Genomic DNA, 24,333 nt, shown 5'->3' with positions numbered 1-24,333 from the left:
TGAATTTTGCACGTTTAAGACCAATTACTACACAATGAACGTCAGAATTACACACTTAGTCAGAGGAGAGAAGTCGTTCTGACTGGATGTGCTGCAACAGTGACCTTGAACATACAAAGCGTCCTCCATCATATTTGCTCTCAGTGCATTAAAGATGCTGCATTGATTATGCATGTATGAGTCGATGCAATGCTTTGCTATTTTCAAAATATTTGAGTGAAGTTAAAGCTGGCAGTGTTTATGATGCAACAATTCCATTGAAATTCCTCTCCACATGTCATACTGAAAAGATAAATAGAAATCGAAGTGCAGCTTTTCAGGTTACAAGGACTTGATCGATAAACTTTTGAGTCCTTTTCAAGCAATGAGTTAATACTGTAAACACAAATAGCAAAAAACTCACCTCAGACTCAACTTACCTCACTTTCCAGAGAGCGTTGACTTATTTCACATTAACCTGTGCATGATGTCATCTCAGCAAAACAAAAATGCTTATCTGCTAAATTAAATAATATGAAATATATTGCTGCTTGTGGTTTATAAAATAATACAATAAAAATAAATGAAATGTTACTTTATTTTCTATAGGGTCTTGAATGGCTACATTGCTCTGGATTAGCATGAATCAAACAAGAGCCACTTTACAAATACATACATTGAGTTTATTCAGAAGTCAGTAGTGGATTTGGAGCAGTCAATGTTATCGATATGCACACTGTTGCTTTTATGTGGTTTATACGCTTGATTGATACAATGACTTTTAGTTGTTTTCACTCCAAATGAGAAAGAACAGCAACAACAAAATCAATAAAAGATATATGTAAGAATACCTTTACTGTCCCTCTCATTAGAAAATCAACCCTTTTTGGATAAAAATGCCAGTTATTTATATAAATTGCATATAAAAAAACATAAAATGTACTTTCAAGAAAAGCAATAAAATAAAACATATATACAAACCTCTGTACATAAATGTGTATATAGTGAGGATAAAAAAATGAGAGAAAGAGGAATCTTTGTTTATGAACTGGTCATGTGTCTCGATGCTAATGTGCATAAAAAGCATCTTCCCGACTACGTTCCTGCCTAAAGAGAGAAAAAACATAATTCATCTTTAGTTTTAGCTAAACATGCACCATCTGCCAAAAATCCCCAGAATTCCCTGACTCCAGTTCCACTGCATCTATATTTGCTGTTGTCTGGAGTGATTTGAGATCTCGGCTTCGAGCGCTGATCCGGCAGTGGACACACAATCATCAGCTGTTATGAAAAGGGCTGAGGTGAGCGATTCATCATGGCACACTGTCAGGGATGTTGACGTAAAATCGTTGGAAGAGGGCCGATGTGGATGTTTCCGTTTGACACTGCCGTCTTCTCTCTTACTGGACGATTCCCGAGTCAATGGAGGTCTGCTTTCTCGTGGTCTTTGGAGGTGGAGGTGGAGGGGTCTTGCTGGGTAAGGGGGGCGGAAGGTGCTGGAACAATGAACAAAAGTTTTTAGGACAAATGCAATTATTCATTATATGAGTCACTGATCTGCATCCTGAAACACACCGCTCAAATAGTGCAGCTTTTCTCTCATAAACTCGCCATTACATTAATAAAGCCATTCCTTTCTAGTCCGAGGCAAGACTGTTATCAATGATTGAATAAATAGTAATTTTATATTTTGTTAATTTTCACATGTAATAACAATATATTTATATAATTTTCAGGGATGGCCCGATACCGATACTGGCATTGGGGATGGGGCCGATACTGTCCTCTCCTCATATACTCAAACTCATCAAAATTATATACCCCGATACCACGTACATTTTGCGAAACGAAACTGGCCGCCGCGAGTGCTTTATCGAGGTGAACTGAGGCATAGGGACGTGTTCTCCCAATGCAATAGAGTGCGGCGCGGGACTTGATCTGATGGCCGAGTGCGAGCACAGGCGCGGGCGGTAATGCACTCACTCTGTGTGTGCGGGAGAATAAAACGATTCGCGGGACTCCCGCAAACTAGAACTAATAAAACTAATAGATTTTTGTTCATCTGTTGCAGAAAAGCACGAATAACAACTAAAACAAAATAGAAACAATTTACAGGCCAGAGTTTCTATTCATAACATGTTTGCAGCGTTGAGCGATGTAGCCAATCACAGTCATATGTGTTGATTTCTTGAACGCAATGGCCAATCAGAAGCATTTAAGATAGACTCCCCTCACCGCTCAAAACTTTTTTGTTCAGTGCTGAATTCTGTATGCTGGCAAATCCTCTAATTATAACAGTGTGTGGATATTATGAAAGATTCATTGTGCAGTCAGCTTCATTGAAATAAAAGATATGTGTTAGATCGCTATGAACGGTCAGCTTTATAGGAATTAGGCTATTAAGGGAGCGCACTTTGCACGCATTCTGTCATTCCAGACCATGCACGCAGTAACTGCTTGCTTTTATGTTAAATTAACAGTGGTTTGTGTGTTAATACATTTACTATTTTACTCATTATTATTTATTTTTAGACTTGTTAAAACAAGCAGAGAAGAAAACAAAAACAGTCTTCTAACCTGTGTTCTAAAATAGTCTTGTCTTCTTTTCTGGGAGCCTATAGTTACTTTTGCGGTAGAAATATCGGTATTGGTACTCGGTATCGGCAAGTACACAAATGTAAATACTCGTATCGGTTTGAAAAAAATGGTATCGGGCCATCCCTAATCATTTTTTTTTTGAATCTCTAACCTTAAATAAGTATGAGTAATAATAATAAAGTGATAGAGAAAATTAAAGAAAAAAGAAAACCGAAGCATTTTATATACACTTCCATCCAAAAGTTTGAGGGCAATTTTTTTTTAAAAGAAATTTATACTTTTAATCCACAAAGATGCATTCAATTGATCAAAAGTGACAGTACTTTTATTATTTGACACAAGATTTTTTAAGATTAGGTCCAAATAAATGCTGTTCATTTGAACTATCAATTTATATAAGAATCCTAAAAATATTTATCATTTTCCCACAAAAATTTTAAGCAGTTTTCAACACTGATAATAATCAGAAATGTTTCTTGAGAAATCCTACCAACCCCAAACTTATCAACTTATGAAAGAATATTGTTTAGACTACAGTCATACAGTGCAGAACTTCAAACGGATTGTTAACTGTTAACGGTAATTTCCCAATACTTCTAGCAGCAGAGAAGTTCAGATTCTGGGTTAATTAAAGGGTGTCGGATTTAGAAGTAAAAACCCTGGACTGATAGACGGAGGGAGAGAGAGGGAGAGAGAGAGAGAGATTTTAGAAAAGACAGGTATTAAAGGTATTACATATTCTGAACCGTATCCATTAAATGTCCGTCTAGTTTGAACTTGCCGCTTACTAGCAACTGCTTTCTCCGCAGAAGCTTTGCATTTAAAGAGCTAATACAATATTTAGACTCAGATCAATATTTCATGTCTAATTATTTACTTATGTGGCAAGTAATAAGCAAGATAATGTACATCCAGCCGGTTGTTATCTCAGAATAAATCCCTTCATGTTCAAGATGCAAGACCTGATCACCCTGTCAGGGTTTATTCTGAGATAACAACCGGCTGAATGTACATTATCCCTTACATGATCATGTAAAAATAATGGAAATGATGATCATGCAATAAATGTCTTTATAAATATGTAAGTCTTTGACGGATGTTGATGATGCGTTATACCCGCGGGTGTGGCGGTGGTGGAGGGGGAGTGGTCGGACTGGCCAGGTCTGAGTTGTCCATCAGGTTTCCATAGTCACCCATACTGCTCTTGACAGGAAGTGGGGGCGGAGTTTCCCCCTTATCTCCATAACCCGTCCCATTCAGCTCTAGATCTGCAAAGAAACAAGACAAGAGTGCTGTTGAGATCCACATCATGATGCATGAAACTATATATCTGCAAAAACATCAAATGTGTCTAAAATTGGTATATGGACACCTAGCAAATGTGTGAATATCATTGTATTAGATAGCAAAATATTAAATCAATCAGAATTTACTCTAAAGAAAGGTACAGTTTTCAAGCAAAAATATTTTTATTAAAATAAGTTTCTTTGCGAAAAAGAAGACAAAAGTAAAGTTAGTAAAGTGCATTTGAGAGCAGGAAATGTTTCATGCAATGATGTTCAGAGATTTTTACTTGTGACTCTTTAGAAGTATTACATGCAATGTAAATGTGATATCTGCTGTTAGAGGAGGACTGTGCGCTCATTTTCCACTGAATAATCTAACAGAGATGACGACACACAGTGCAAACTCAGGATTCAGACAGTGGGCTGAACCCCTGGGAGAGTAAACGCCTCGCAAAGCCTGAATCCATTACACATCTTCACAAGCGGCGAGTGGGAGACTGGATCAGACTCGCTTTCATGCCAGGGATTTAACACTTCTGCAGAGTCCAGAGTTTCACATCACAACATTACGTTTGTGTGTCATCAGACTACATCATGTTAGGAGCATATGATGTCAGCAAACATGGTGATCGTTCACCCAAAAATGACAATTCTGTCATAATTTACATGAACTAATACAGGTTTGGAGCAACATAAGCCTGAGTAAATGATGGCAGAATTTTTGGGTGAACTATCCCTTCAAGATGGGAAAAGGAAATCCCAGTTACCACAGTCATTCATTTCCATCTTATTCATAAAAATAAAAGTACTGTAAAAGATCTGGATGCTTTTTTCTGCTTTGAATAAAAGCCAAACAACAAAACTTAAAGTATATGTATTAATCTTTTAACAGCTATTATTAAAATGAAAATGTCACTGCCATTTAAAAGCCTTACCAAACGCAAAAGTTTGAATAATAATGTAAATCAGACTGAATGACTTGGATAGTTGTCAGCAATTTCAACTTCTAAAATATAATAATGATTTATGTTGATTATATAACATCAGAGGACAATGTGTGATGCCAAAACTAGTGCTGCTATATTTCAGTAGATCAAGGTCATTGCACTTTTATTTAATATTATGATTGGATATCTTGCTGCTGAATTTCTTCTATTTGTATTTCAGTTTCCTTTATTCAAAGGATTGGCAAAAAAAAACCTTTGTGGATTTTGAACTACACTGCCGTTCAAAACTTTGGGGTCGGTAAGATTTTTCATGTTTTTAAAAAAAAGTCACTTATGCTCACCAAGGCTGCATTAATTTGATTAAAAATACAAAACAAACCCAGTAATATTGTGAAATAATATTTCAATGTAAAATAGCTGTTTTCTATATGAATATATAGTAAAGTGTAATTTATTCCTTGATTTACATTTACACATGATCCTTCAGAAATCATTCTAACATGCTGATTTGATACTCAAGAAACATTTCTCATTATTATCAATGTTGAAAACAGTTATTTACATTTTTATTTCAGGATTCTTTGATGAATAGAAAGTTCAAAAGAACAGCATTTTTCTGAAATAGAATCTTTTGTAACATTAAATGCTACCGTTCAAAACTTTGGGGTCAGTATTTTTTGGGGGAAATAAATAAAATAAATCAATACTTTTATTCATCAAGGAGGAGTTAAATTGATCAAAAGTGACAGTAAAGACATTTACAATATTACAAAAGATTCTATTTCAAATAAAAGCTGTTGTTTTTAACTTTTTGATCATCAAATAATCCTAAAAAAAAAAAAAGGTACACAACGGTTTTCAACATTGATAATAATGAAAAATGTTTCTTGAGCATCAAATCATCTTATTATAATGATTTCTGCAGGATCATGTGACACTGAAGACTGGAGTAATGATGCTGAAAATTCAGGAATAAATTACAATTTACTATATATTCACATAGAAAACAGCTGTTTTTCATTGAAATAATATCACACAATATTACTGCGTTTGTTTTGTATTTTTAATCAAATAAATGCAGCCTTGGTGAGCAGAAACATTACAAATCTTACCGAACTAAAACGTTTGAACGGCAGTGTACATTTAAATGTTTTGGAGTGTTTTATTCCCAAAATAGCCCAACCTTTTGTAAATTTAAGTTACTTTAAATTACCATAACCATTTTTTTAACCTCCCACAGGTGGGAGGGGCTTCCTTGCCAAATGTCTATCCTAGTTTGCTTTAGCAAAGCGTGCCTACTTTAATTATAGTTCAGAATAAAACTTCTATGGGAAATGTCAGATCAGTGTGCTGAATGACACATACTGGATCCAGTCAGTAAGCTGAAGTGCAGTTTGACCCGGGGGGTGATGGGAGGCGGGACGCTGGGCACAGGCGGGTTGGCAGGGGCTCCTGGGGACACGGAGAGTCTTTTCTCACCAAGTAAGTTGATCACCTGACTCTTCGGCCTCTGGGGCCTCAACGGACTGATCTGGAGAGATGAAAAAAATGGCAGATAAATACAAGAGAGTGAACCGCTCTTTCTAGGAATCGCTATTTAAGGGATTCCATATATCAGGACTAAAAAAGATGACCAAGAAAACAGCACTGAGTGGATATAGACAATGATAACAGTGAGAAAAAATTTTTGTAGTGGAAGATAAAATTAGTAACAGAGTAAAGAACAGCAATTCAAACAGCTCAGGTCTATTTACATGAGCATACAGGTTTATTTAATGCATAATTCAGCAGGCTTATGCATTATTCCAGTTGTAAATGGCCATCATTAAGGTACGATGAGTAGAATGAAGTTCACATACAGGATTCAGGCAGCAGAATGAGTCACTCTGAACATGTTTAAACCTGCTTTTATTGAACATTTTTTGTATTGTGGCAAATGTTTTTTAAATTTAGTCTTTCAATTTTACATTATTCTCTGACTAAAATGGATTTCAAGTTTTGAGTGAAATTACATTTAAGGTAATGAGCAGAATTATGAAAATGTGCATCAAAATGTAACATCAAAATCAATTAAATTACTATATTATTTGGCATCAGACGAGGAAATTAACAATAACAGTTAAAGGTAAAACACAAAAAATAAAAATAACCAGGTGGGCTTGTTATCAACATGACAGATTAATGAAGCAGCAAATCAGATTGTTCAGCTCTCTCTTTAATTGCAGTTCAATTCAGAGGTCAGCGGCCTTATGAAAGGGTCAAGGTCATTATGATGATGTATAAAAGACAAACGATCCAGAAGGTCCAGGGCAGAGTAATTACATGCGCTAGTTTTCTTTTTTCAGAAGCGTACGGTGATGTGCTTCACTAACAATGAAGTCTGTGAATGGGTCAATTTATTCTTATTTTGTGCTGTTTGTTCTAGAACTGCTCGGGTTCATTTGGTGTTCCTACTCAGAGATTGAAGAGACTTGCGAGTGAAGATTCAGCCTCAAAAAGAGATGAAAAAGACAGTTTCAGGAACAACTGATTAGACGGAAAGCAGGCAAATGAAAGTCTTTCGATTTACAAATGGTTTCTATTTCTGTCGTATCACAATAGGTATCTATGTTACCTATTGATTACCTATAGGTAATATTTCCCATATCTCCAAACTCCTGCTTCTCATAGCGGTGTATGAAACATCAGATGATTGCCTGTAATTTTATGCTTCAGGTAGTAAGTTTACTTTCAGTGGCTTGATTCTGGCAGTGAACGATGCGCAGAGTAAGTCTGTATTTGTGCATGGATTCGGCGTGGTTGTGTGTTTGTATGACTCACGGTCTCTGACAGTATGACCGCCTCACTGGGCTGCAGGACAATATCAGCGGTCTTCAGTTCCTTATCAAACAGCTCCTGGTGTTTACTGTTCCTCTTCTCCTTCTTTTTCTCCTTCCTGTCTTTCTCAGGTTCATCTCGATCCAGTTTATCCTGGGACTTACAGTGCTGCTTCTTTGGTAAAAGAGGCTCCAAGGCAAATCTATACGATGAAAGAGAAGAGGAATGAAATGAAAAGAGGAGGACAGAGATAACTGAGCGGCGGGTACGTTTTATTGGATAAGACGGCTGGGCTGTTTAATATTAGAGAGAAGCCTCTTATGAAGTCTTGAGCAAATATTAGCACTCATTTGACATTTTTAGTGTACAGTCTCTAGTGTCACGGCAACCAACCATATTAGTTATTAATTGAAAATAATACATTATTTTTATTTCTGATATCAGGGTTCAAACCAATTTTTTTAAAAAAAATGTTTTACTGCTGGTCCTGTTCTTATTTGTACTTCCCTATATTTTCACAGGCGTCACCACAAATGTGTCACAGGCATTCCCACAGATTTTGGGCTTAAACTCAAAGTGTGCACACATAAATCCGTCTATGCAGCCTAATATACCTGCTGCCAAATTATGAGATATTATTAAAAATATCTATATGCCAGTTTTCCCCCCATGGTATCGATGTCAAAATTGTGGCCAGTAAAAATGCTGAGTGGCTGGTAACTTTGGAAAACCACTAGGTTTTAAACCTTTTTAAATTTGCAATGGTATCTGGAATATAATATTTAACCATATTCAGCTATAATACAACTATGTGGGCTATAAATGACTCTTTAAAAGAATAACAGAGTGATCTGTTTATGATTTATCACAGACAAACTGATGCATGAAAATATATCTGTAAGTCAGGTAACCAACGATACCTAAATAACAATTAAATCAACAGAATCTGCAAAAACAGCATTTAATAAATCAAAGAAAAGAAAATGTTTAAGTTTGCAAAGCCCAAAAGCACATGACTGATGAATGAATGTAAGATGCAGCAGCACCAACTCGAAGCGCTCTCACACCGGCTTCATCCTGATCTGCAGTTTCACAGACTAAATGAAAACTACAGTAAGCATTACTGTTAGCACAAATGTACGTGAACCTAGACAGCTCAATTCTGCAAAGAAAAACTATCATCACTTTTGGATTTCAGGTTCAAAGCTCAGAAAACAACAGTTTCTTAAAAATGCAGTGATGCTGGCGAGAAATCATACACCATCCATGCAAAAGCGAATATCTCCACTTTAAAGCGTGTGTGTGCATCATATCTGCTGACCTGCCCGATAATGAGACTCACGGGCAAGTTTTGTAAAGCGGAAAGCAAGGAAAAAGGGAAGCAGAATGTCTGGTTCTCATAATCAGAATCTTGGGCTCAAGCGAATCAAAGTGCTTTAATGAGATGGATTAACTAATCAAATGAAAGCTCTTGTGAAGTGGTGCCCTTCACAATTAAATACCAGCGGAGGGCATCGCTGATAGAATCACTCTCTTCAAACACGCACTAATTAATCCTTAAGGTTGGCATCTGTGTGCCTGCCACGCTAGACTGGCACCAACCTTTCAGTGATTTAGAGTAAAGAGACCGAATAAAGCACTAAGACCACATGTATTACAGTGATTTTAACACAGGTAAAAGGTTGAGTTGGACACAAAGGCAAAGTGGTGTACTTAAAACTCTTAAACTCTGTAAAATCACTGAAACGCATACTGTCCTCAGATCAGTTTATGTCTGTTTTACACATATAAACCCATCTGATCTGATCAGCTGATTCTGTATGAACTGATGGAACTTCTTAAAGCGCAGTAAAATGATCTTGGAGGCACAGCAGGTGCTGGACATGTGACGTGATTCAGGTGCATCTGTAAGCGTGTGGATGAGAACAGACCGCCCACAGAGAGACAACATGGAAATGACAAAGAGCGGGAAAGAAAGATTACGGGAAAGAAAAAAACACACACTCCAACCTATGAAGTGTTCCTGTACTAGTCCTCCAACCGCTGAAAGAAGAAAATAAATCATTGTCAAGAATCCAGCCAGTTTAATAGAGGTCTGAATCAATGGTTCAGAAATAAGGCCTGATTCTGATATCTAGCGTAGAGAGAGATTTATATTCTTCAATTTTGTGCTTACTTAAAATTAATAATCCAACAATATATGTGTGTGTTGGAAATAAGAAGTAAAAGGTTTAACCTCAGACACTGATCCAGACCTATGATAAATGTATTCATTTATTTGGTTATTTTGTAAGGACTGTGATCAGAAATACAGTAAAACCAGTAATATTGTGAAATACTATTAACATTTAAAAGTAATGTTTTATATTTGAATATATTTTAAAATGTAATTTATTCCTGTGATTAAAGCTGAATTTTCAGCATCATTACAGTCTTCAGTGTCATTCTAATATGATGATTTGCTGCTCAAGAAACATTTCTGATTATTATCAATGTTGAAAACAATTGTGCTGCTTCATATTTTCTTTGCAGGATTTTTTACAACATTTATTCAAAATAGAAATATTTAGTAAAATTACAAATGTATTTACTTTCACTTTTGATTAAAGTTTTGATTTTTGATCAATAATATTTACTATAAACAGAATAAATACTATACATTTCTTTTTCTTCCAGCTGCTCCCATTAGGGGTCGCCACAGCAGAATTATCTGAGGTTTTATGATGTAACCCAGCACTGAGAGTGCACTATATTAGTATACATATCTGCAGATATATTGTTCTTTCAGTCTGGATCATGTTTGTGTGTGTGTGTGTGTTTACCCGTCTGATCCCGGTCTGGACGGTGAGTTGTCTGATGATATGGAGGTCACAGACGCGACAGACAGTGGCCTCTGAGACGATGGCATGGTGAATGACCGAACCATTGAACGTGGCCGACTGCCCCTCCGCTCGTCTGACATGGGAGGCTGAAACACAGAGTACATACATGACATGAGAACATCACAGCATTTCAACAGTTTTTTTTTAAGAAGTCATATTCTACAGCTGTAGCATTTACAAAGCCAATACTTGCACCAAAAAAGTCAATTTAGTTTATGATACTTTTTTTCTGTTTCTGACATTAAAAGACAATTCCTGCCAAAAATGAACCTAGGACTAAACAACACATGGGTACCGAGTCGACCGTTCTCAGCGTTTTCATGATAATCGAATGTACCCAGTTTTAACGTTAGTTTTAGTTTAACCACAGATTAGCTTATAACGCCAGTGTAGCGTTATAACGTCGTGGTACGTGAGCTGAACTGTGAATATCAACCAGCACGTAGCACGGCATTCGTGGTTCGACTGGTCGAGACTGTTTTCCAAAGATGGCTTCTGCTTGTATACGTGAAGTGTACTGTCTTTATAAAGTATCTTCTTATTAAACTCGGTTTGCAGGTAGGGACCCTCATTATGCTGCCGTGTTAGTGTGGGGCTGTTTTGAGCCTTGTTAGTGGCATTAACTAGCGATTTTTATTTTTACTTATTCTGAGCCCCATACACTAGCATTATAAGCTAATCTGTGGTTAACTAAAACTAATGTTAAAACTGGGTACATTCGATTATCATGAAAACGCATCCCAGAGAACGGTCGCATCCCAGAGAATGTCCAATTTTGCACATAAGTTTGGATGAAAACACGGACCGACAAACTTCGATTCGTGCGGTACATGGGCCAAACTCAGTGAGTGTGTTTCTGTTCATCCTCAGGTTTCGTTTCCTGACCTCTTTCTATGTGTGAATCTCTGTACATTTATTTGTGAATATGAACCACTCATACCTTCCTTATCTTCCTCCTCTCGGTCACGTTCACCCTCACTGCCCTTGAAACAGATAACGCAGATCACGTTCTCAGACTTTCATACACTGTATAGGAGGCATCGCTGCTAATTCTAGCACTTTCCCAGAGCACAGTGATCAATATCTGCCAGCTACAGTCAGTATCTCTCTCTCTCTCTCTCTCTCTCTCTCTCTCTCTCTCTCTCTCTCTCTCTACCTCTCTCTACCTGTCTTCCATACACTTTTGTCCCCGTCTCTCATTCCCTCCTATGGACTTCCAATCATTCTCTTTTCAGCTCGTATGTCCAGACTGGAGGAAAGTAGCGATTCTTTAGAGTGTGTTTAGAAATGTCTTTGTCACAGTTACAAACACACACATTCACTCAGTGAGTCTCAAAATACAGCTGTGTGGAAACTTTCCGATCTCTCGCTCTACTTTTCCTCACTGAAGACAATGTAATGTCAGGCTGCATTAATCTAAGATAAGGTTCCTGGCATCAAATACTGTAAAAATGCCACAGCCAAGTTGCTGAAGGCTGAAGAGTATACATGTAAAAGTTTATATGTAATATTTGCCAGTCATATGTTAATGAGCATGTGGTTATGACATCAAATAACACAAATTGTTTATGTCTAGTACATCAAACATACTATTTAAGCGATCATATCATGGAGAACAGCAGATTTAATGCATCACTCATCAATCAACAATAGCATTAAAACAATTTAAAAACTAAGTTTTGCTACAGGACATTTCTATAGCATCAGGATGTGAAAATAAATAATACTCTGTAAAAGGAAGAAGGTAAGATGTTTAAATCTGCATATGGGTCATTATACAAATTGCAATGGCATTTCAATCTGAAGTGTTTTTTTTTATTAAAGAGACTCATCAATCATACATAAATTACTTAATATAGCATAGTAGTTTTAATCTTCTTTATAATAATAGTTTTTTTTAAGTAAAATAAATGTACCATTGACCGACATGCTCTTTTGTCAGTGCTGTTAGACCTACTTAAAGTTAATATTAGGGACTCTCAATAACACCACTGATGAACTACATGATTAAGTTGGAGGAAGGCATTACAAAAATTACCAGTCTGAAGACAATTTTGATGATAATGCAATCTAAATGTGATTAACAACATACGAATTAAAACACTGGACTTAAATATATAAATATTTAAGCACACAAACATTTTCTTACTTCAAATAACCATTTAAAAGATCTCACCAAAATAGTAACGTTTTGCCATAATAATACTACTTAATGAATTAATTTTAAACAAAAAATGGTTTAATACTTACTAGTTTAAAATACTAGTTTTTACATGCATATATTTTAATACTGTAGAATTATGAAGTACATTATCTTTTTTACAGATTTTTTAAATTACCAAGACTTAAAGCTCTATTAAAGCAACTCACAGCATTTAACACTGGACTTGCACAATGACATAATCATCTAATAGCTGCCATGCCTTTATTTAATTCAAAATGTATATAGTGCTTTTCACAGTACACATCATTACAAAGCAGCTTATGATTATAAAGCAGCATATTTCAATAACAATGCCTTATAATCCCCAGTGAGCAAGTCAAAACAGGGTCATAAGGAAGAAACCATGAGAGTTTTTTTCATGGTTTCTCATGGCCCAACACCGGCTGGATGACAAATGCAGACAACCATGCAACACATAAATCAGACACAGAATATGTAGTTAATTTAAATCAATGATTACTGAATGTGATCTGCTTGTATTGTGAGGTAAGAGTCCATCCTGTGGTAATGTGATGCATGCATGTGAGCTGTGATGAGGAACATCCATGTTTTGATGATTATTACTGAATGAATGATGAAGGCATGATGTTTCTAGCTCAAATGGTTTGGAAAGCGAGTGTCTGTTTGGACTCACTAGTGTTCTGACGCCGTACTGTTTCTCCACCTTCTCTTTGAGCTGTTTGAAACATGCCTCCAAACGCTCGTGAAACGGTCGAAGGGCCTCCGTCACCTTCTCGCCGTGGATACGAACTCCTTCAGCCAGGTTCGGGATCTGAAAGAAATGCGCACACACACACATAGCAAAGATGTTACGCCACAATGTTAAAGGGCTCCTATTATGCTTTTTTACATGTTCATCTTTCTTTAGAGTTTGATGTTGCTGTTTGAGCATGAAAAAGGTCTGTAAAAGCACAAAGTCACTCCACAAAGCAAGTTATTGAGCAAGTCACTGAACTCCCTGAAACGCCTCCATTGTAGTTTTGAGTTTTCTTCCAGAAACGAACGTGTCAAAATACTCCTCATTTAAATAATTAATACGCATAATAAAGGTGGGGGTCTGGTTGAGTTAGTTAGTAGTGTGTTGAAACTCACGGTTATGGTAAGGGATGGGACATTTTTCTAAAGACGCTCAAAGCACTTGACCAATCACAACACACTGATCCAGCCGACCAATCAGTGTGCTTTTCCGAAGGAGGAGTTTCATAGAGACAGGAACTAAACAGAGTGTTAACTGACAGACTGGGAAGAAAGGAGCTGCAACAATGGAGAAAATGTGAAAAAACAATTTTTTTTTTTTTTAAACATTCAAGCATGAAAACCTATTCTAGTAGAGCCCAAAAACAAAATCAAGACTGTAAAAGTGCATAATATGTCCCATATAAGACAAAATCACAGCATCCACCCCAAAAGTCAACCTTACTAATCAACTAGTTGTTTATTATGCCTGCCCCACCCCTACTACCCATGATGGAGTGAGACATAGCCTGCGGTTCTTCTGGAGTGATATACTGAAGCCTCTCAGTTGCCTGTGAATCAAACGCAGTGACTCACCTCAGCCTGAAATATCACTTTGAGGTTCAATTTTCTGTCTTCTACATAAAACCTCTGGTCTGACAGACACATAAAACAGGAAAACAGCCACTAAAATACCAATGCTGGGTTTATATGCAAGCCACAGTGAAAGACGGATCATATTACATAGGATTTAAAACAAACCTTTGTGCACAAGCATTCCTCACACAAAGCACTGCGTTCTCTCGTCTACGACTGAAAGAGTCTCCTGCTAGTCTGAATGTACAGAGAGAAGTATAATGCACCACCATCAGACGGACACACACACACACACAGACACTGAACTGCTCAGCTAATTGCAAGGAGAAGTGTTGCTGTCTCCAGACATTAGGAGAGCATGAAGTCAGAGTAAACCAGAGAGCTATAAAGATGAGATATTTCGGAATAAAGTCCAACGAGGTTCACGTTCAACTGACGCAATGAGGTGCAATGGAAAAGAGCATTTCTCTGACATCTTCATCAACCATGAAAGTAAAGACATCAAGCTTCTCTTCAAACTTCTGAAATGCCAACTCAAAAGAAAAGGATAATCAATTTTTGCATTACCTTTGAAAGTACAGAATCATACAAACATACTCTGCACAGCTGATAATGTATTTACACGGCAAAAAGGGATTTTCTACCTCTAATTCAGTTCGTTTTTGCTTAAAACAAGAACAAACACCTGTTTAATTCTAAGGGAAAACACATTTATTGTTCTGACCAGATTCTGGCAGATATTTGTTAATGTCTTAAGCAAAAACTTGGATCCATTTCTATCTTATAGCATTTTGTATCTTAAGTAATTGTATCTCATTGTTGTATCAACTGTATCTTATGAATGTTTAAATATTGCTACGGTGCTCTGGATGATTGCCAAGTTGTTACTATGGCAGAGTTGCTGAGGTGTTCGCATTGACTAGATTAGTTCCGCCACTAGTAAACATGTTTGACGGCCTGTGTTGACTGACATTTAACAAACATGACCATAACTGCCGTGATAGAAAAAAAACGATTGCAGACGAAGACAGTTTATCCTTATTAATTATATGGCGCCCTTTAGCCCTGATTAGATTCACAATATCAAACAACCTCTTCAAATTTACTGTGCAATTATATGGATGTAAAAATTCATATAGGGACGTAGAGTTTGTTCAGACACAAAGTGCATTGAGCCTCCTGCAGTCCAACAGTCATGACATTACAGGAGAGAGACAGAGAGGATTCCCACTTTAATAAGGCTTGTTAGCACCGCAGGGAATTTCTGAAGGAGACAGAGATATAGACAGATAGAGTGAGAGAGACAGAGCAGCGCTTGTGTCTCCAGGGAAACCTAGACCTTTATAAAATGATCACAGTGACGGAATTCTGGGTAGGCGGCATAGCAACAAAACTGCTTTAAAAGGAGCCTGCCAAATCACACAAACATAACTACAAATACACCTCATCAACTAACTTTGACTGAAAATAAAACAGATCAGCACATATGGACACAGAATGAATAATTCAACACTCAAGGCACAGCACATCAATGCTTTCCTTCAGTTGCAACATTTGCCTGAAAACATATAGAACAAGGTGCTGAAAAACACCCAAGGTCATGAGTAAAATTTATAGCTTGAATGTTTTGAAGTTTTTAGTAATCCCAAAGACCTTGCTGATCTTATATAGGTGTGTTCGATTCGGATTGGCTTCTAACAAATAAATCTTACTAAATGTTCTTTTAAACTTGAGTGTCTTTTCTGCTATCTGGTCGTAATGGCATTGCTAAGTGGTTGTTAAAGCGATACTCTACACAAAAATGAAGCTTCTATCTTTTGCCTACCTTCAAGTTGTTCCAATACTGACTGTCTTCTCATTAAAGAAGATATATGTTTTCCTCCATGCAATGAAAGTCAATGGGCTCCAACGCTGTTTGGTTCCCAATGTTTTTCAGAATATATTTGCATGTATAGATTTAAGCTTGCAGTCTATTATATCTTTATTCTGTATAAACACATTTTAAAAAAAGTAATATATAAGTCTATACAGCGTATATAAAATAAAAAATACAATTCATCTAAATAAAATAAGTGTTCTTGTGTTCTGCTGAAGACAAAAGTCATACAGTTCCAGAACCTCATGTGAATGATTAAATCCGAATTTTCATTTTTGGGTGTTTTTAGAATGTTGCTATGGGGTTGCTAGGGTGTTCTGGGTATCCGAATCATTGCTATGCAGTTGCGAAGGTGTTCTGAGGAGGTTGTAATAACTAGTTTAGTTGTGCTTGTTCTATTCATGATGATAGAAGGTACATGTGCTTATTAAGATTGTTGTGTAGGACTGTAAAAGAAAAATATATTTATGCAAAAGTGAAATTGTGCACTGGAGACATCTGAGATTGTATAAGTTCATATAGAGCTCATGTACAAGACTAAATTCTTCTTAAAGTGTCGACACACATTTACATTACATGGTTCAAATGACCCAATTCTGATTTTTTCCTCCAATGTGGCACAGATCGGATATGACCCACGAATGTGAAAGCAGGAGAAAAAGCATATGGATATCGATATTCTCAGATCGGTTTCAGGCCTCATTCATAGGGTGAATTAATCGGATACGTGCATTACATCTGTCATGTAAGTGGACAGATCAGATATTTCCAGAGTCGTACGTCATTAAAAAGTGACGGTGGTGAATGTCAGCAAATCAGGTGGACAGCAACCATTATCACATGACTCTTCTAAATGGCACAATGGAGGACGAAGGCTCAGCTTAATGTTTTGCCGACCTTTAAGGATGGCGCGGAAAGCAAAAGCTTGTATTATCATTTAATCTGCGTCCATTGCAATTCGCACAGTTTTTACTTCCTTTTCAGCCTAAGCTTTTCCGGGTCAGCACATCTACCTTAGGTTGTTTCACCAAGTGTCTAGTGTTTGCAGATATCAGATATGGGTCACTTTTAAAAGCAGATGTAAGCTGGACGTCAAAAAAAATCAGATATAGTCCAACAAAAAAATCGGGCATCAAGACCTGCAGTCTAAATGTGGCCTAAGTAAGTGGGACGTGATTGTTTTTGCACTGTTTATGACAATGCAAGCCACACATATCTGGCAATGGAGAAATGTGTGCTTTCATTTTTCACATCAATGCACAATCCTTCAACAGCGCTGGACTCCCACTGTGAATTGCTTGTCATTAACCTTCTAAACTCACCAGGTCTTCATGTTACCTTACCAGCTGAAGTTCCCGCACCTGCTACTGTAAAGTGTTTTTACTCAGCGCAAAGGACACAAGCTAACATGAATGGAGAAGAACAAACAACAGCACCTGACATCTGTGAATAACATTCTGGCTCTGTGAGAGGGCAGCACATTCACACAGATTAGCAGAGCGCCAATAAAAGAGACCAGGGCAGTCGGCCCAAACGGAACAGAGAGGTCTAAGCAAACTTGATCAAAAGCACAAATCTGCAGGGGGATTGTCCTGCCTTTTCACCGCTGTTTACATGAATTATGTGTCAGCCGGTTTGACAAAGCATCGATAGCGGTGTGTGAAAAATGTACGCTAGGCCCATTTTACCTTCAGGACAGGCCGTATTGTTTGCCATATGTCGCAAAAAAAGTGGCTTTCGGTCCCTGATGTGCTGTCAAACACAAACTCTACAGTTAAAGTGTTTGTTTTTTAATTGTCTGCTGCATAAAATATAAATAATTAATGTTCATCATCTGTATAAATGAGCTGAAGATTGTCATATCCATAACAATTCAACTTTACATTTTAAATAATGATATTTCTGGTAAGGTGGCATCAACGCATGTCTGAGAAAACGGAGGATAAGATAAAGCTTTTCTGAACTGTTTCATACCGTCTCAACAATTGATTTGTGCAACTCAGCTTGACGCCCTCTTTGTGGAGGAACACGGCACACACGCAGACCTGCGTCTTTAAAACACATCTCAGGTAAGACAAAGGAAGAGAGACATATTTCATTCTCTGACAGGATGACAGCTGCTGTAACTCATCAGATGCAAATGTCCTGACCTGACATGAATCCATGAGTAAAATTAAAGTGTTATTATAGTCAAAAACAACTAGACAGATACATTCAACAAATAGGATCAAACAACCTTTATCATGTAAGAAACACATTTGGGTTGTTCTACAAAATAGTCCCTTTATGTATCTCCTTAATGTGTAAATAATGACATTTACTGTGTCAATGCAAGCGTTTTTCTAAACAATATCAAAAATGCCTTATTTTTTAAATAAATTTATTTTTATTTTTAAACTGCTGTTGCTTCATTAACAAATATATATATATATATATATATATATATATATATATATATATATTTTTTTTTTTTTTTGTGTTATAAAAAAATATAGAAAAATAAAAGCTCTATTCTCTAAAAGTGTAAAAGTGCATTTTTGAATACTATACTGAAAAATATAAAAATAGGGGTAAATTACATAAAAGGGGAAATCTATTACAAACACAAATTAACATCGAACAACTGCACAAATTAACATTGACCTAAATTACCTTATATAAATACTGTAAATAGCTTTTGTTCACTGTTAGTATATGATACTTAATGGAATGTTAACAAACCCGACCTTAAAGGTGCCATTTGTAAGAATTGAGTTAAATATATACAGAAAATGAGCTACACGCATCAAAAGAATGTTGTGTGGTGTATGGTGTCATAATACCAGTTTCGGCCATGGGAGGCAGTATGCGGGCAACACCAGTCAAACTGCAATACACGAATAACTCGCACGGCTTGTGGGCGTACTTGAACCTGATGTGTTTGATAGTTAGCTCTACCCACAGATCCAGAGCCCGTCTCTACCAAGCTGATGTTAAAATGTAACATTAGCTAATTATATTATGTTTATTAAATTGCTTTCCTGAGGTAAATCTGACATATTTGTTCTCCAGCTATGTTATTGACCTCTGCACGCTGATTAAAAAAAATGATTGGTCGATATTATGTATAAGGAATACATTTTGGTAAGTTGTAGCCTACTGTATCTTTCAACAGTGTTCGTGTTTTTTTACTATTAGCAAAACGTCCTCTATTAGGAGTTGGCTCGGCTTCGGCTATGGCTCTAGGGTTGTTGTGAAGGTGGGGTGGAGCATAGAGACTATGCCGTTTCTCTTTTGTTACTCTAGAGCAGACCAACTCACTTTCTGGAGTTATACTGCCCCCATCTGGTATGGAATGTGGAGTATGAATTGATTTTTTGGCGGACATGACACAAGCAGTGTTGGGGAAAGTTACTTTTAAAAGTAATGCATTACAATATTGCGTTACTCACCAAAAAAGTAACTAAGTACGTTACTTAGTTACTTTTTATGGAACGTAATGCGTTACATTACTTTTGCGTTACTTTTTCTCACCTGCATAGGCTTGTTTTTTTTTTTTTTAATAACAGCAAAAACAATCTATTTTTGCCAATTGTTAAGGCCCTTTCACATCAAAAGTTAAATGAATAAGCCTAAGGCTGAAGGAAATGCATATTTACCTCTGTACAGTAGAGGGCGCCGCTCAAACAAACCTTTCAGCTGCTGCTGTTCTTGATTAAAAAACAATAGGATACAGGAGAAGGAAGTTCAACACTCTTATTTCTAAACCTAATCTAAAGTCATTTTTGCTTATTAGTATGGTTGAATTAGATCATTGTAGGTCAGCAGCAAAGACATTGGTTAATAAATTGAGATTAAATACATAAAGTATATTTGTGTAATTTAACATAGTTAATTATAAAACTTTTGCACAAAATTCTGAGATTGCATTTGACTGTTTTTATTCATTTTGAGGAATACTGAATGGTTTTGTGCAAGTTAGATGAGTAAATGCATGTTCAATGCAAATGCACACAACACCTCACTTTATTTCTCTCAACATGGGGACAGGAGAGCTGTCAGTCAATAAATGTGAAAAAGTAACTAGCGTTACTTATTTGAAAAAGTAACTCAGATATTTTGTTTTAAATTGAAAAAGTAATGCGTTACTTTACTAGTTACTTGAAAAAGTAATCTGATTACGTAACTCAAGTTACTTGTAATAAGTTACCCCCAACACTGGACACAAGGCACCTTTAATGTAAAGTATTTCCTAACATTTATTTAGCTTGAGATGTCAAACACATTGTACTTGGTCTCATAGAATATTTAAACTCTTCCTAGGCGTCAAACAACTAATCAAAAGCTTCAAAACTTGCTGTCATCTCCTGCAAGATGAGACAGTGTTATTGAATCTCTAAAAACATTATCAACATACAGGAACCTACAGAATCAAGTTTGTCCAACAATCTCACACACACACACACACACACACACACACACACACACACACACACACACACACACACACACACACACACACACACACACACACACACACACTTGTAAGTATAGAAGAGAGAGTTTGACAGGTTTGTTTTCTGTCCCATGGGCCTCCTGGTACAAACTATCTGTAGAATTACATCAATACCTCACATCTGTTCTGCTCACAGAAACTCTTCAGATGTGTGTCATAAACGGCCGTCTTTCTTTTCATCTAGCTGAATATACATCCTCAAACCACCAGCTTCTGTGTCGTTACATTTCTGTCCACGTCCCTAAAGCAAACAAGCCTTCAATAACCATTATGCAACAGAAGCGTTTATGTACTGAGAGTAACCATATACGACACGTGCCTGGATCAGACAAACAGCCTGAACGCTGGGACAGCTGGTCAGACTGATGACTATTCATCACACACAGGACAGTCGAACAAGTGAAAGTCAAACAGAAGACAAGACTTCTCTCTGGTAAAATCTGTGTTCCCACACAATTTGACCAATGCATTTCCAGCCCTGTAAAATTAATACATTAAAAGCCAAAATATCTCTATTAATACGATAAAATATGAAAAAGTGGTGTGAAGAGGAAAATATTATGTGAAAATCTGTTTAATTCTTAAAAATGTTGCCAAAAAGAGGCACCAGTGAGTGCTGTCATTGTGCTTTATGTTAATGGGCTGTTGAAAGCTTGATTCTGATTGGTTGACAAAAATTCTAAGGTGAGTAATTATTTTCCAGTAAACACATACTGTAGCTAAAGTAGCTCCAGTCAGGTCTTGACCGCATTACAGTTCCATATCATGTCGCCAACTGAATTCACTTATTTAAAAAGGTCTTTACAGCCTACAAGAACAAAAGAACAAAAAACTGACAATGAGACTGACCAAGCCAATAAATATAAGGAACAATATGATAAAAATGCTAACTACCGAATTTACATGTTTTCACCACAAAATTGCATTTCATTATCAATGGAAAGCACACTCCCTTTCTCCCGTTCTCTCTTCCATATAGATGCAATCTTAATGTCGAGGTAGTGACTTCGCTGTTTTTGAAGCAGTTAAACTTACAGCTTTGCGAATAATAGAGACTCTGCTGTAGAGAGACATTATCAATCTATCAATCACTCTCCATTGGTCTGCTTATCAATGGCTCAAGCCTTTGTTTACTATCTCGAAAATTACATTTTGGAATTTGCATCGGAGGCTTGTGATGAAATGCGTAAGAGATTAGTCCTACACACAAGAGCGTTTTAAGGACAGAAACATGACTAATGTCTTGAAATAAAACATATGAACAATGTCTTGAGGCATGGTAATAGTAGTATAAGCAGATTGATTGATTCCGGGTCATTTAATTATTAAAAAAATTATGCACACATCAATTATTCTTTAGGCATGACAGATGTTGTTTCGGAGAGATGAAAATCATCAGAATGCATTCCCCATTAAACAGCTACAAATGAAAGTTGATCAGCGAATCTCATGGGCAAGGCGGCAGGAGGATTTGACGTGTTGCTCTGCTCTGTAACCATTACCACTGTTTTAACTGAGTGAAGAGAGATAAAAGACTTTAGATGTGATGATAAACCAGACACGTGCTGCTTCAACCCAACATGTGGAAGTACATCAGTATATCCTCAGGAGACTTTCCTTTAAATAAAAACTCGAGCTGGATATTTATACTGCATGACAGATGCTTTAAGATCTTCTGGAGAACTGTGATCTCACATTGTGCATGCTGGTTATGAAAACTTATGAAAAAAGTTATGGTTATGAACAAAATATATATGCAGCATTCTTTGAAAAGGATAGCTTGAATTGATCAAAGAAAATACATCAAGTATACCAATGCTACAACTGAACTTTAAATCAGACATGTTATTAAAATAATAAATCGCAATACTCTCATGCTTCACGTGACAAGAAAGCTGTCAGCGAACTTAATTATCAAATAAAAAAATGCATCAAAAATGTGCTTTATATTATAATCACCAGCAAAATCATGGCAAACATCTTAAGAGATGCGCCCATTATATATCATTACCTGCCAGGCAATCAAATCCTTCAGCCTTTCAATCTTCTCCTGGTCATTGAGATGTTCCTGGATGTATTTCTCAGTGAAAAAGGCCTATAGATGATAAAACAATAACTATAAGTATCAACAAACAAAACAAACAAACAAAGAACCAAACCATAGAAACCCACCTAAAACCCATTAACTGCATTGTAAAAAGAACTGAGCTTTTGAACAGAAGATGTTTATAATGTTACAAAATAATTCCATTTCAAATAAACGCAGTTCTTTTAGAATCCTGATAAAAATATATCATGGTTTCCAAAAAAATATGAAGCAGCACAACTGCTATTTAACATTGATAATAATCAGAAATGTTTCTCGAGCAGTAAATCATCATGTTAGAATGATTTCTGAAGGATCATGTGACACTGAAGACTGGAGTAATGATGCTGAAATTTCAGCTTTGATCACAGGAATAAATTACATTTTAAAATATATTAGAATAGAAAAATTTATTTTAAACTGTAAATAATATTTCACAATATTGCTGATCCCAAAAATTTGAATGGCAGTGTTTAATATGAAATGGTTAAAATAGTTTTCACAATCAAGTTGATTCACTGCGTTTAATCTATGTGCCGTCACACAATTTGGCAGTAATTACCAGAATAATCTCATACCTTCTCATAATTAGTAAAGCCGCCCATGACAGCTGGGTCCACGATGCCGTTGAGGAGCATAGAGAGGGGGTTGATGGGAAGGCTGGGGTCTGTAAGGTGGCGCTGGACCATGTTGTTGATTTTCTCATTGGTCAATTGCATGGTCTCCATAGCATTTTCAAGGGGACTGATTTCCTCCTAAATACAGAAACAAAAATATCATTTTCAGAGATTATTTAACAACAAAGGATGATTTACAAAAAACTACTTCGACTAAAAATTACCCTAAACAGGCAGAACAAATTTACACAAATGCCAAGCAGAAATCATTCACTAGGCAGAGCAGCAAACGATGACTCTTACTTTAACAAGCTGTCTAACACATTATTTTTACACAACAACCAAAGTTGAAATCCAACAAACAAACTCCACTAATGAGCAGTGAAACAACACGAGCAGGTTTACAAGTCACAGTATGCCTCATATTCCACACTGAACTGTTTACTGATGTACTATTGAATGGGTTAACACGTTCTCTTCGGCAATAAAGGAATTTCTGGCTCTAGATCCGTCACCCATAATGCATCTGTGACAGGATCCGAAATCAATCTGCGAGAGACAGATGCTCTGATGTGTCTATCTCGGGAAACTCGTGCCAGGGAGGCTAATGAGAACGAAAGCACACGTGAAGCGCCAGAAAAAAAGTGTGCGGTGAGACGGTGAGAAGAGGAGCTAAAAAGAGACAGTGCAAATTTGAACGGATAAACACCAGGGCATCCAATCTGGGTATCACATGATGCCAGAGCCGCTCTCCTGCCAGGCATTATAATGCAAAATATTTGCATGGAGCGAGTCAGCACACGTAATCATGGTTCCCCCAGCGCTGGACAGATTGAGGACGACCTCATCAGAATAGCATGATGGAGAGAGAAAGAGAGACAGGTCACGTCTTGCTGTAATTGGAGTGTGGTGAGTGTGAGACGCGTCTACTTTATCAGATTGTTGACTAATGAGGCCCAGATTCATAAACCATAA

At 36.8% G+C, this 24,333-nt stretch overlaps 1 protein-coding gene and 1 long non-coding RNA gene across 3 annotated transcripts in view; one reads left to right on the top strand and one right to left on the bottom strand.

Annotated features, from left to right (window-relative positions):
* Positions 1–24,333, top strand: part of LOC143709691 (uncharacterized) — a 759,555-nt gene that overhangs the window by 520,872 nt on the left and 214,350 nt on the right. The window lies entirely within an intron of this gene.
* The window catches only part of dock1 (dedicator of cytokinesis 1), a 252,549-nt gene continuing 228,856 nt past the window's right edge, over positions 641–24,333 (bottom strand). Inside the window, exons 45-53 of one of the 2 annotated variants that reach the window (XM_077200233.1) lie at positions 23,320–23,496; positions 22,667–22,750; positions 13,368–13,505; positions 10,450–10,595; positions 9,638–9,670; positions 7,631–7,829; positions 6,176–6,341; positions 3,694–3,845; positions 641–1,475 (exon numbers count right to left, since the gene is read on the bottom strand). In XM_077200233.1, the coding sequence (XP_077056348.1) occupies positions 1,380–1,475; positions 3,694–3,845; positions 6,176–6,341; positions 7,631–7,829; positions 9,638–9,670; positions 10,450–10,595; positions 13,368–13,505; positions 22,667–22,750; positions 23,320–23,496 (1,191 nt within the window). In that variant the 3' untranslated portion in view covers positions 641–1,379. The remainder of the gene's footprint in view (positions 1,476–3,693; positions 3,846–6,175; positions 6,342–7,630; positions 7,830–9,637; positions 9,671–10,449; positions 10,596–13,367; positions 13,506–22,666; positions 22,751–23,319; positions 23,497–24,333) is intronic. The other variant, XM_077200232.1, reaches the window with a different exon arrangement.

Source organism: Siphateles boraxobius, unplaced genomic scaffold (genome assembly GCF_051911475.1).
Source record: "Siphateles boraxobius isolate OS27281-9 unplaced genomic scaffold, OSU_SipBor_1 46, whole genome shotgun sequence".
NCBI lineage: Eukaryota > Metazoa > Chordata > Actinopteri > Cypriniformes > Leuciscidae > Siphateles > Siphateles boraxobius.
Note: the sequence above shows the minus strand (reverse complement) of the source record. Positions and strands in the feature narration are given on the sequence as shown.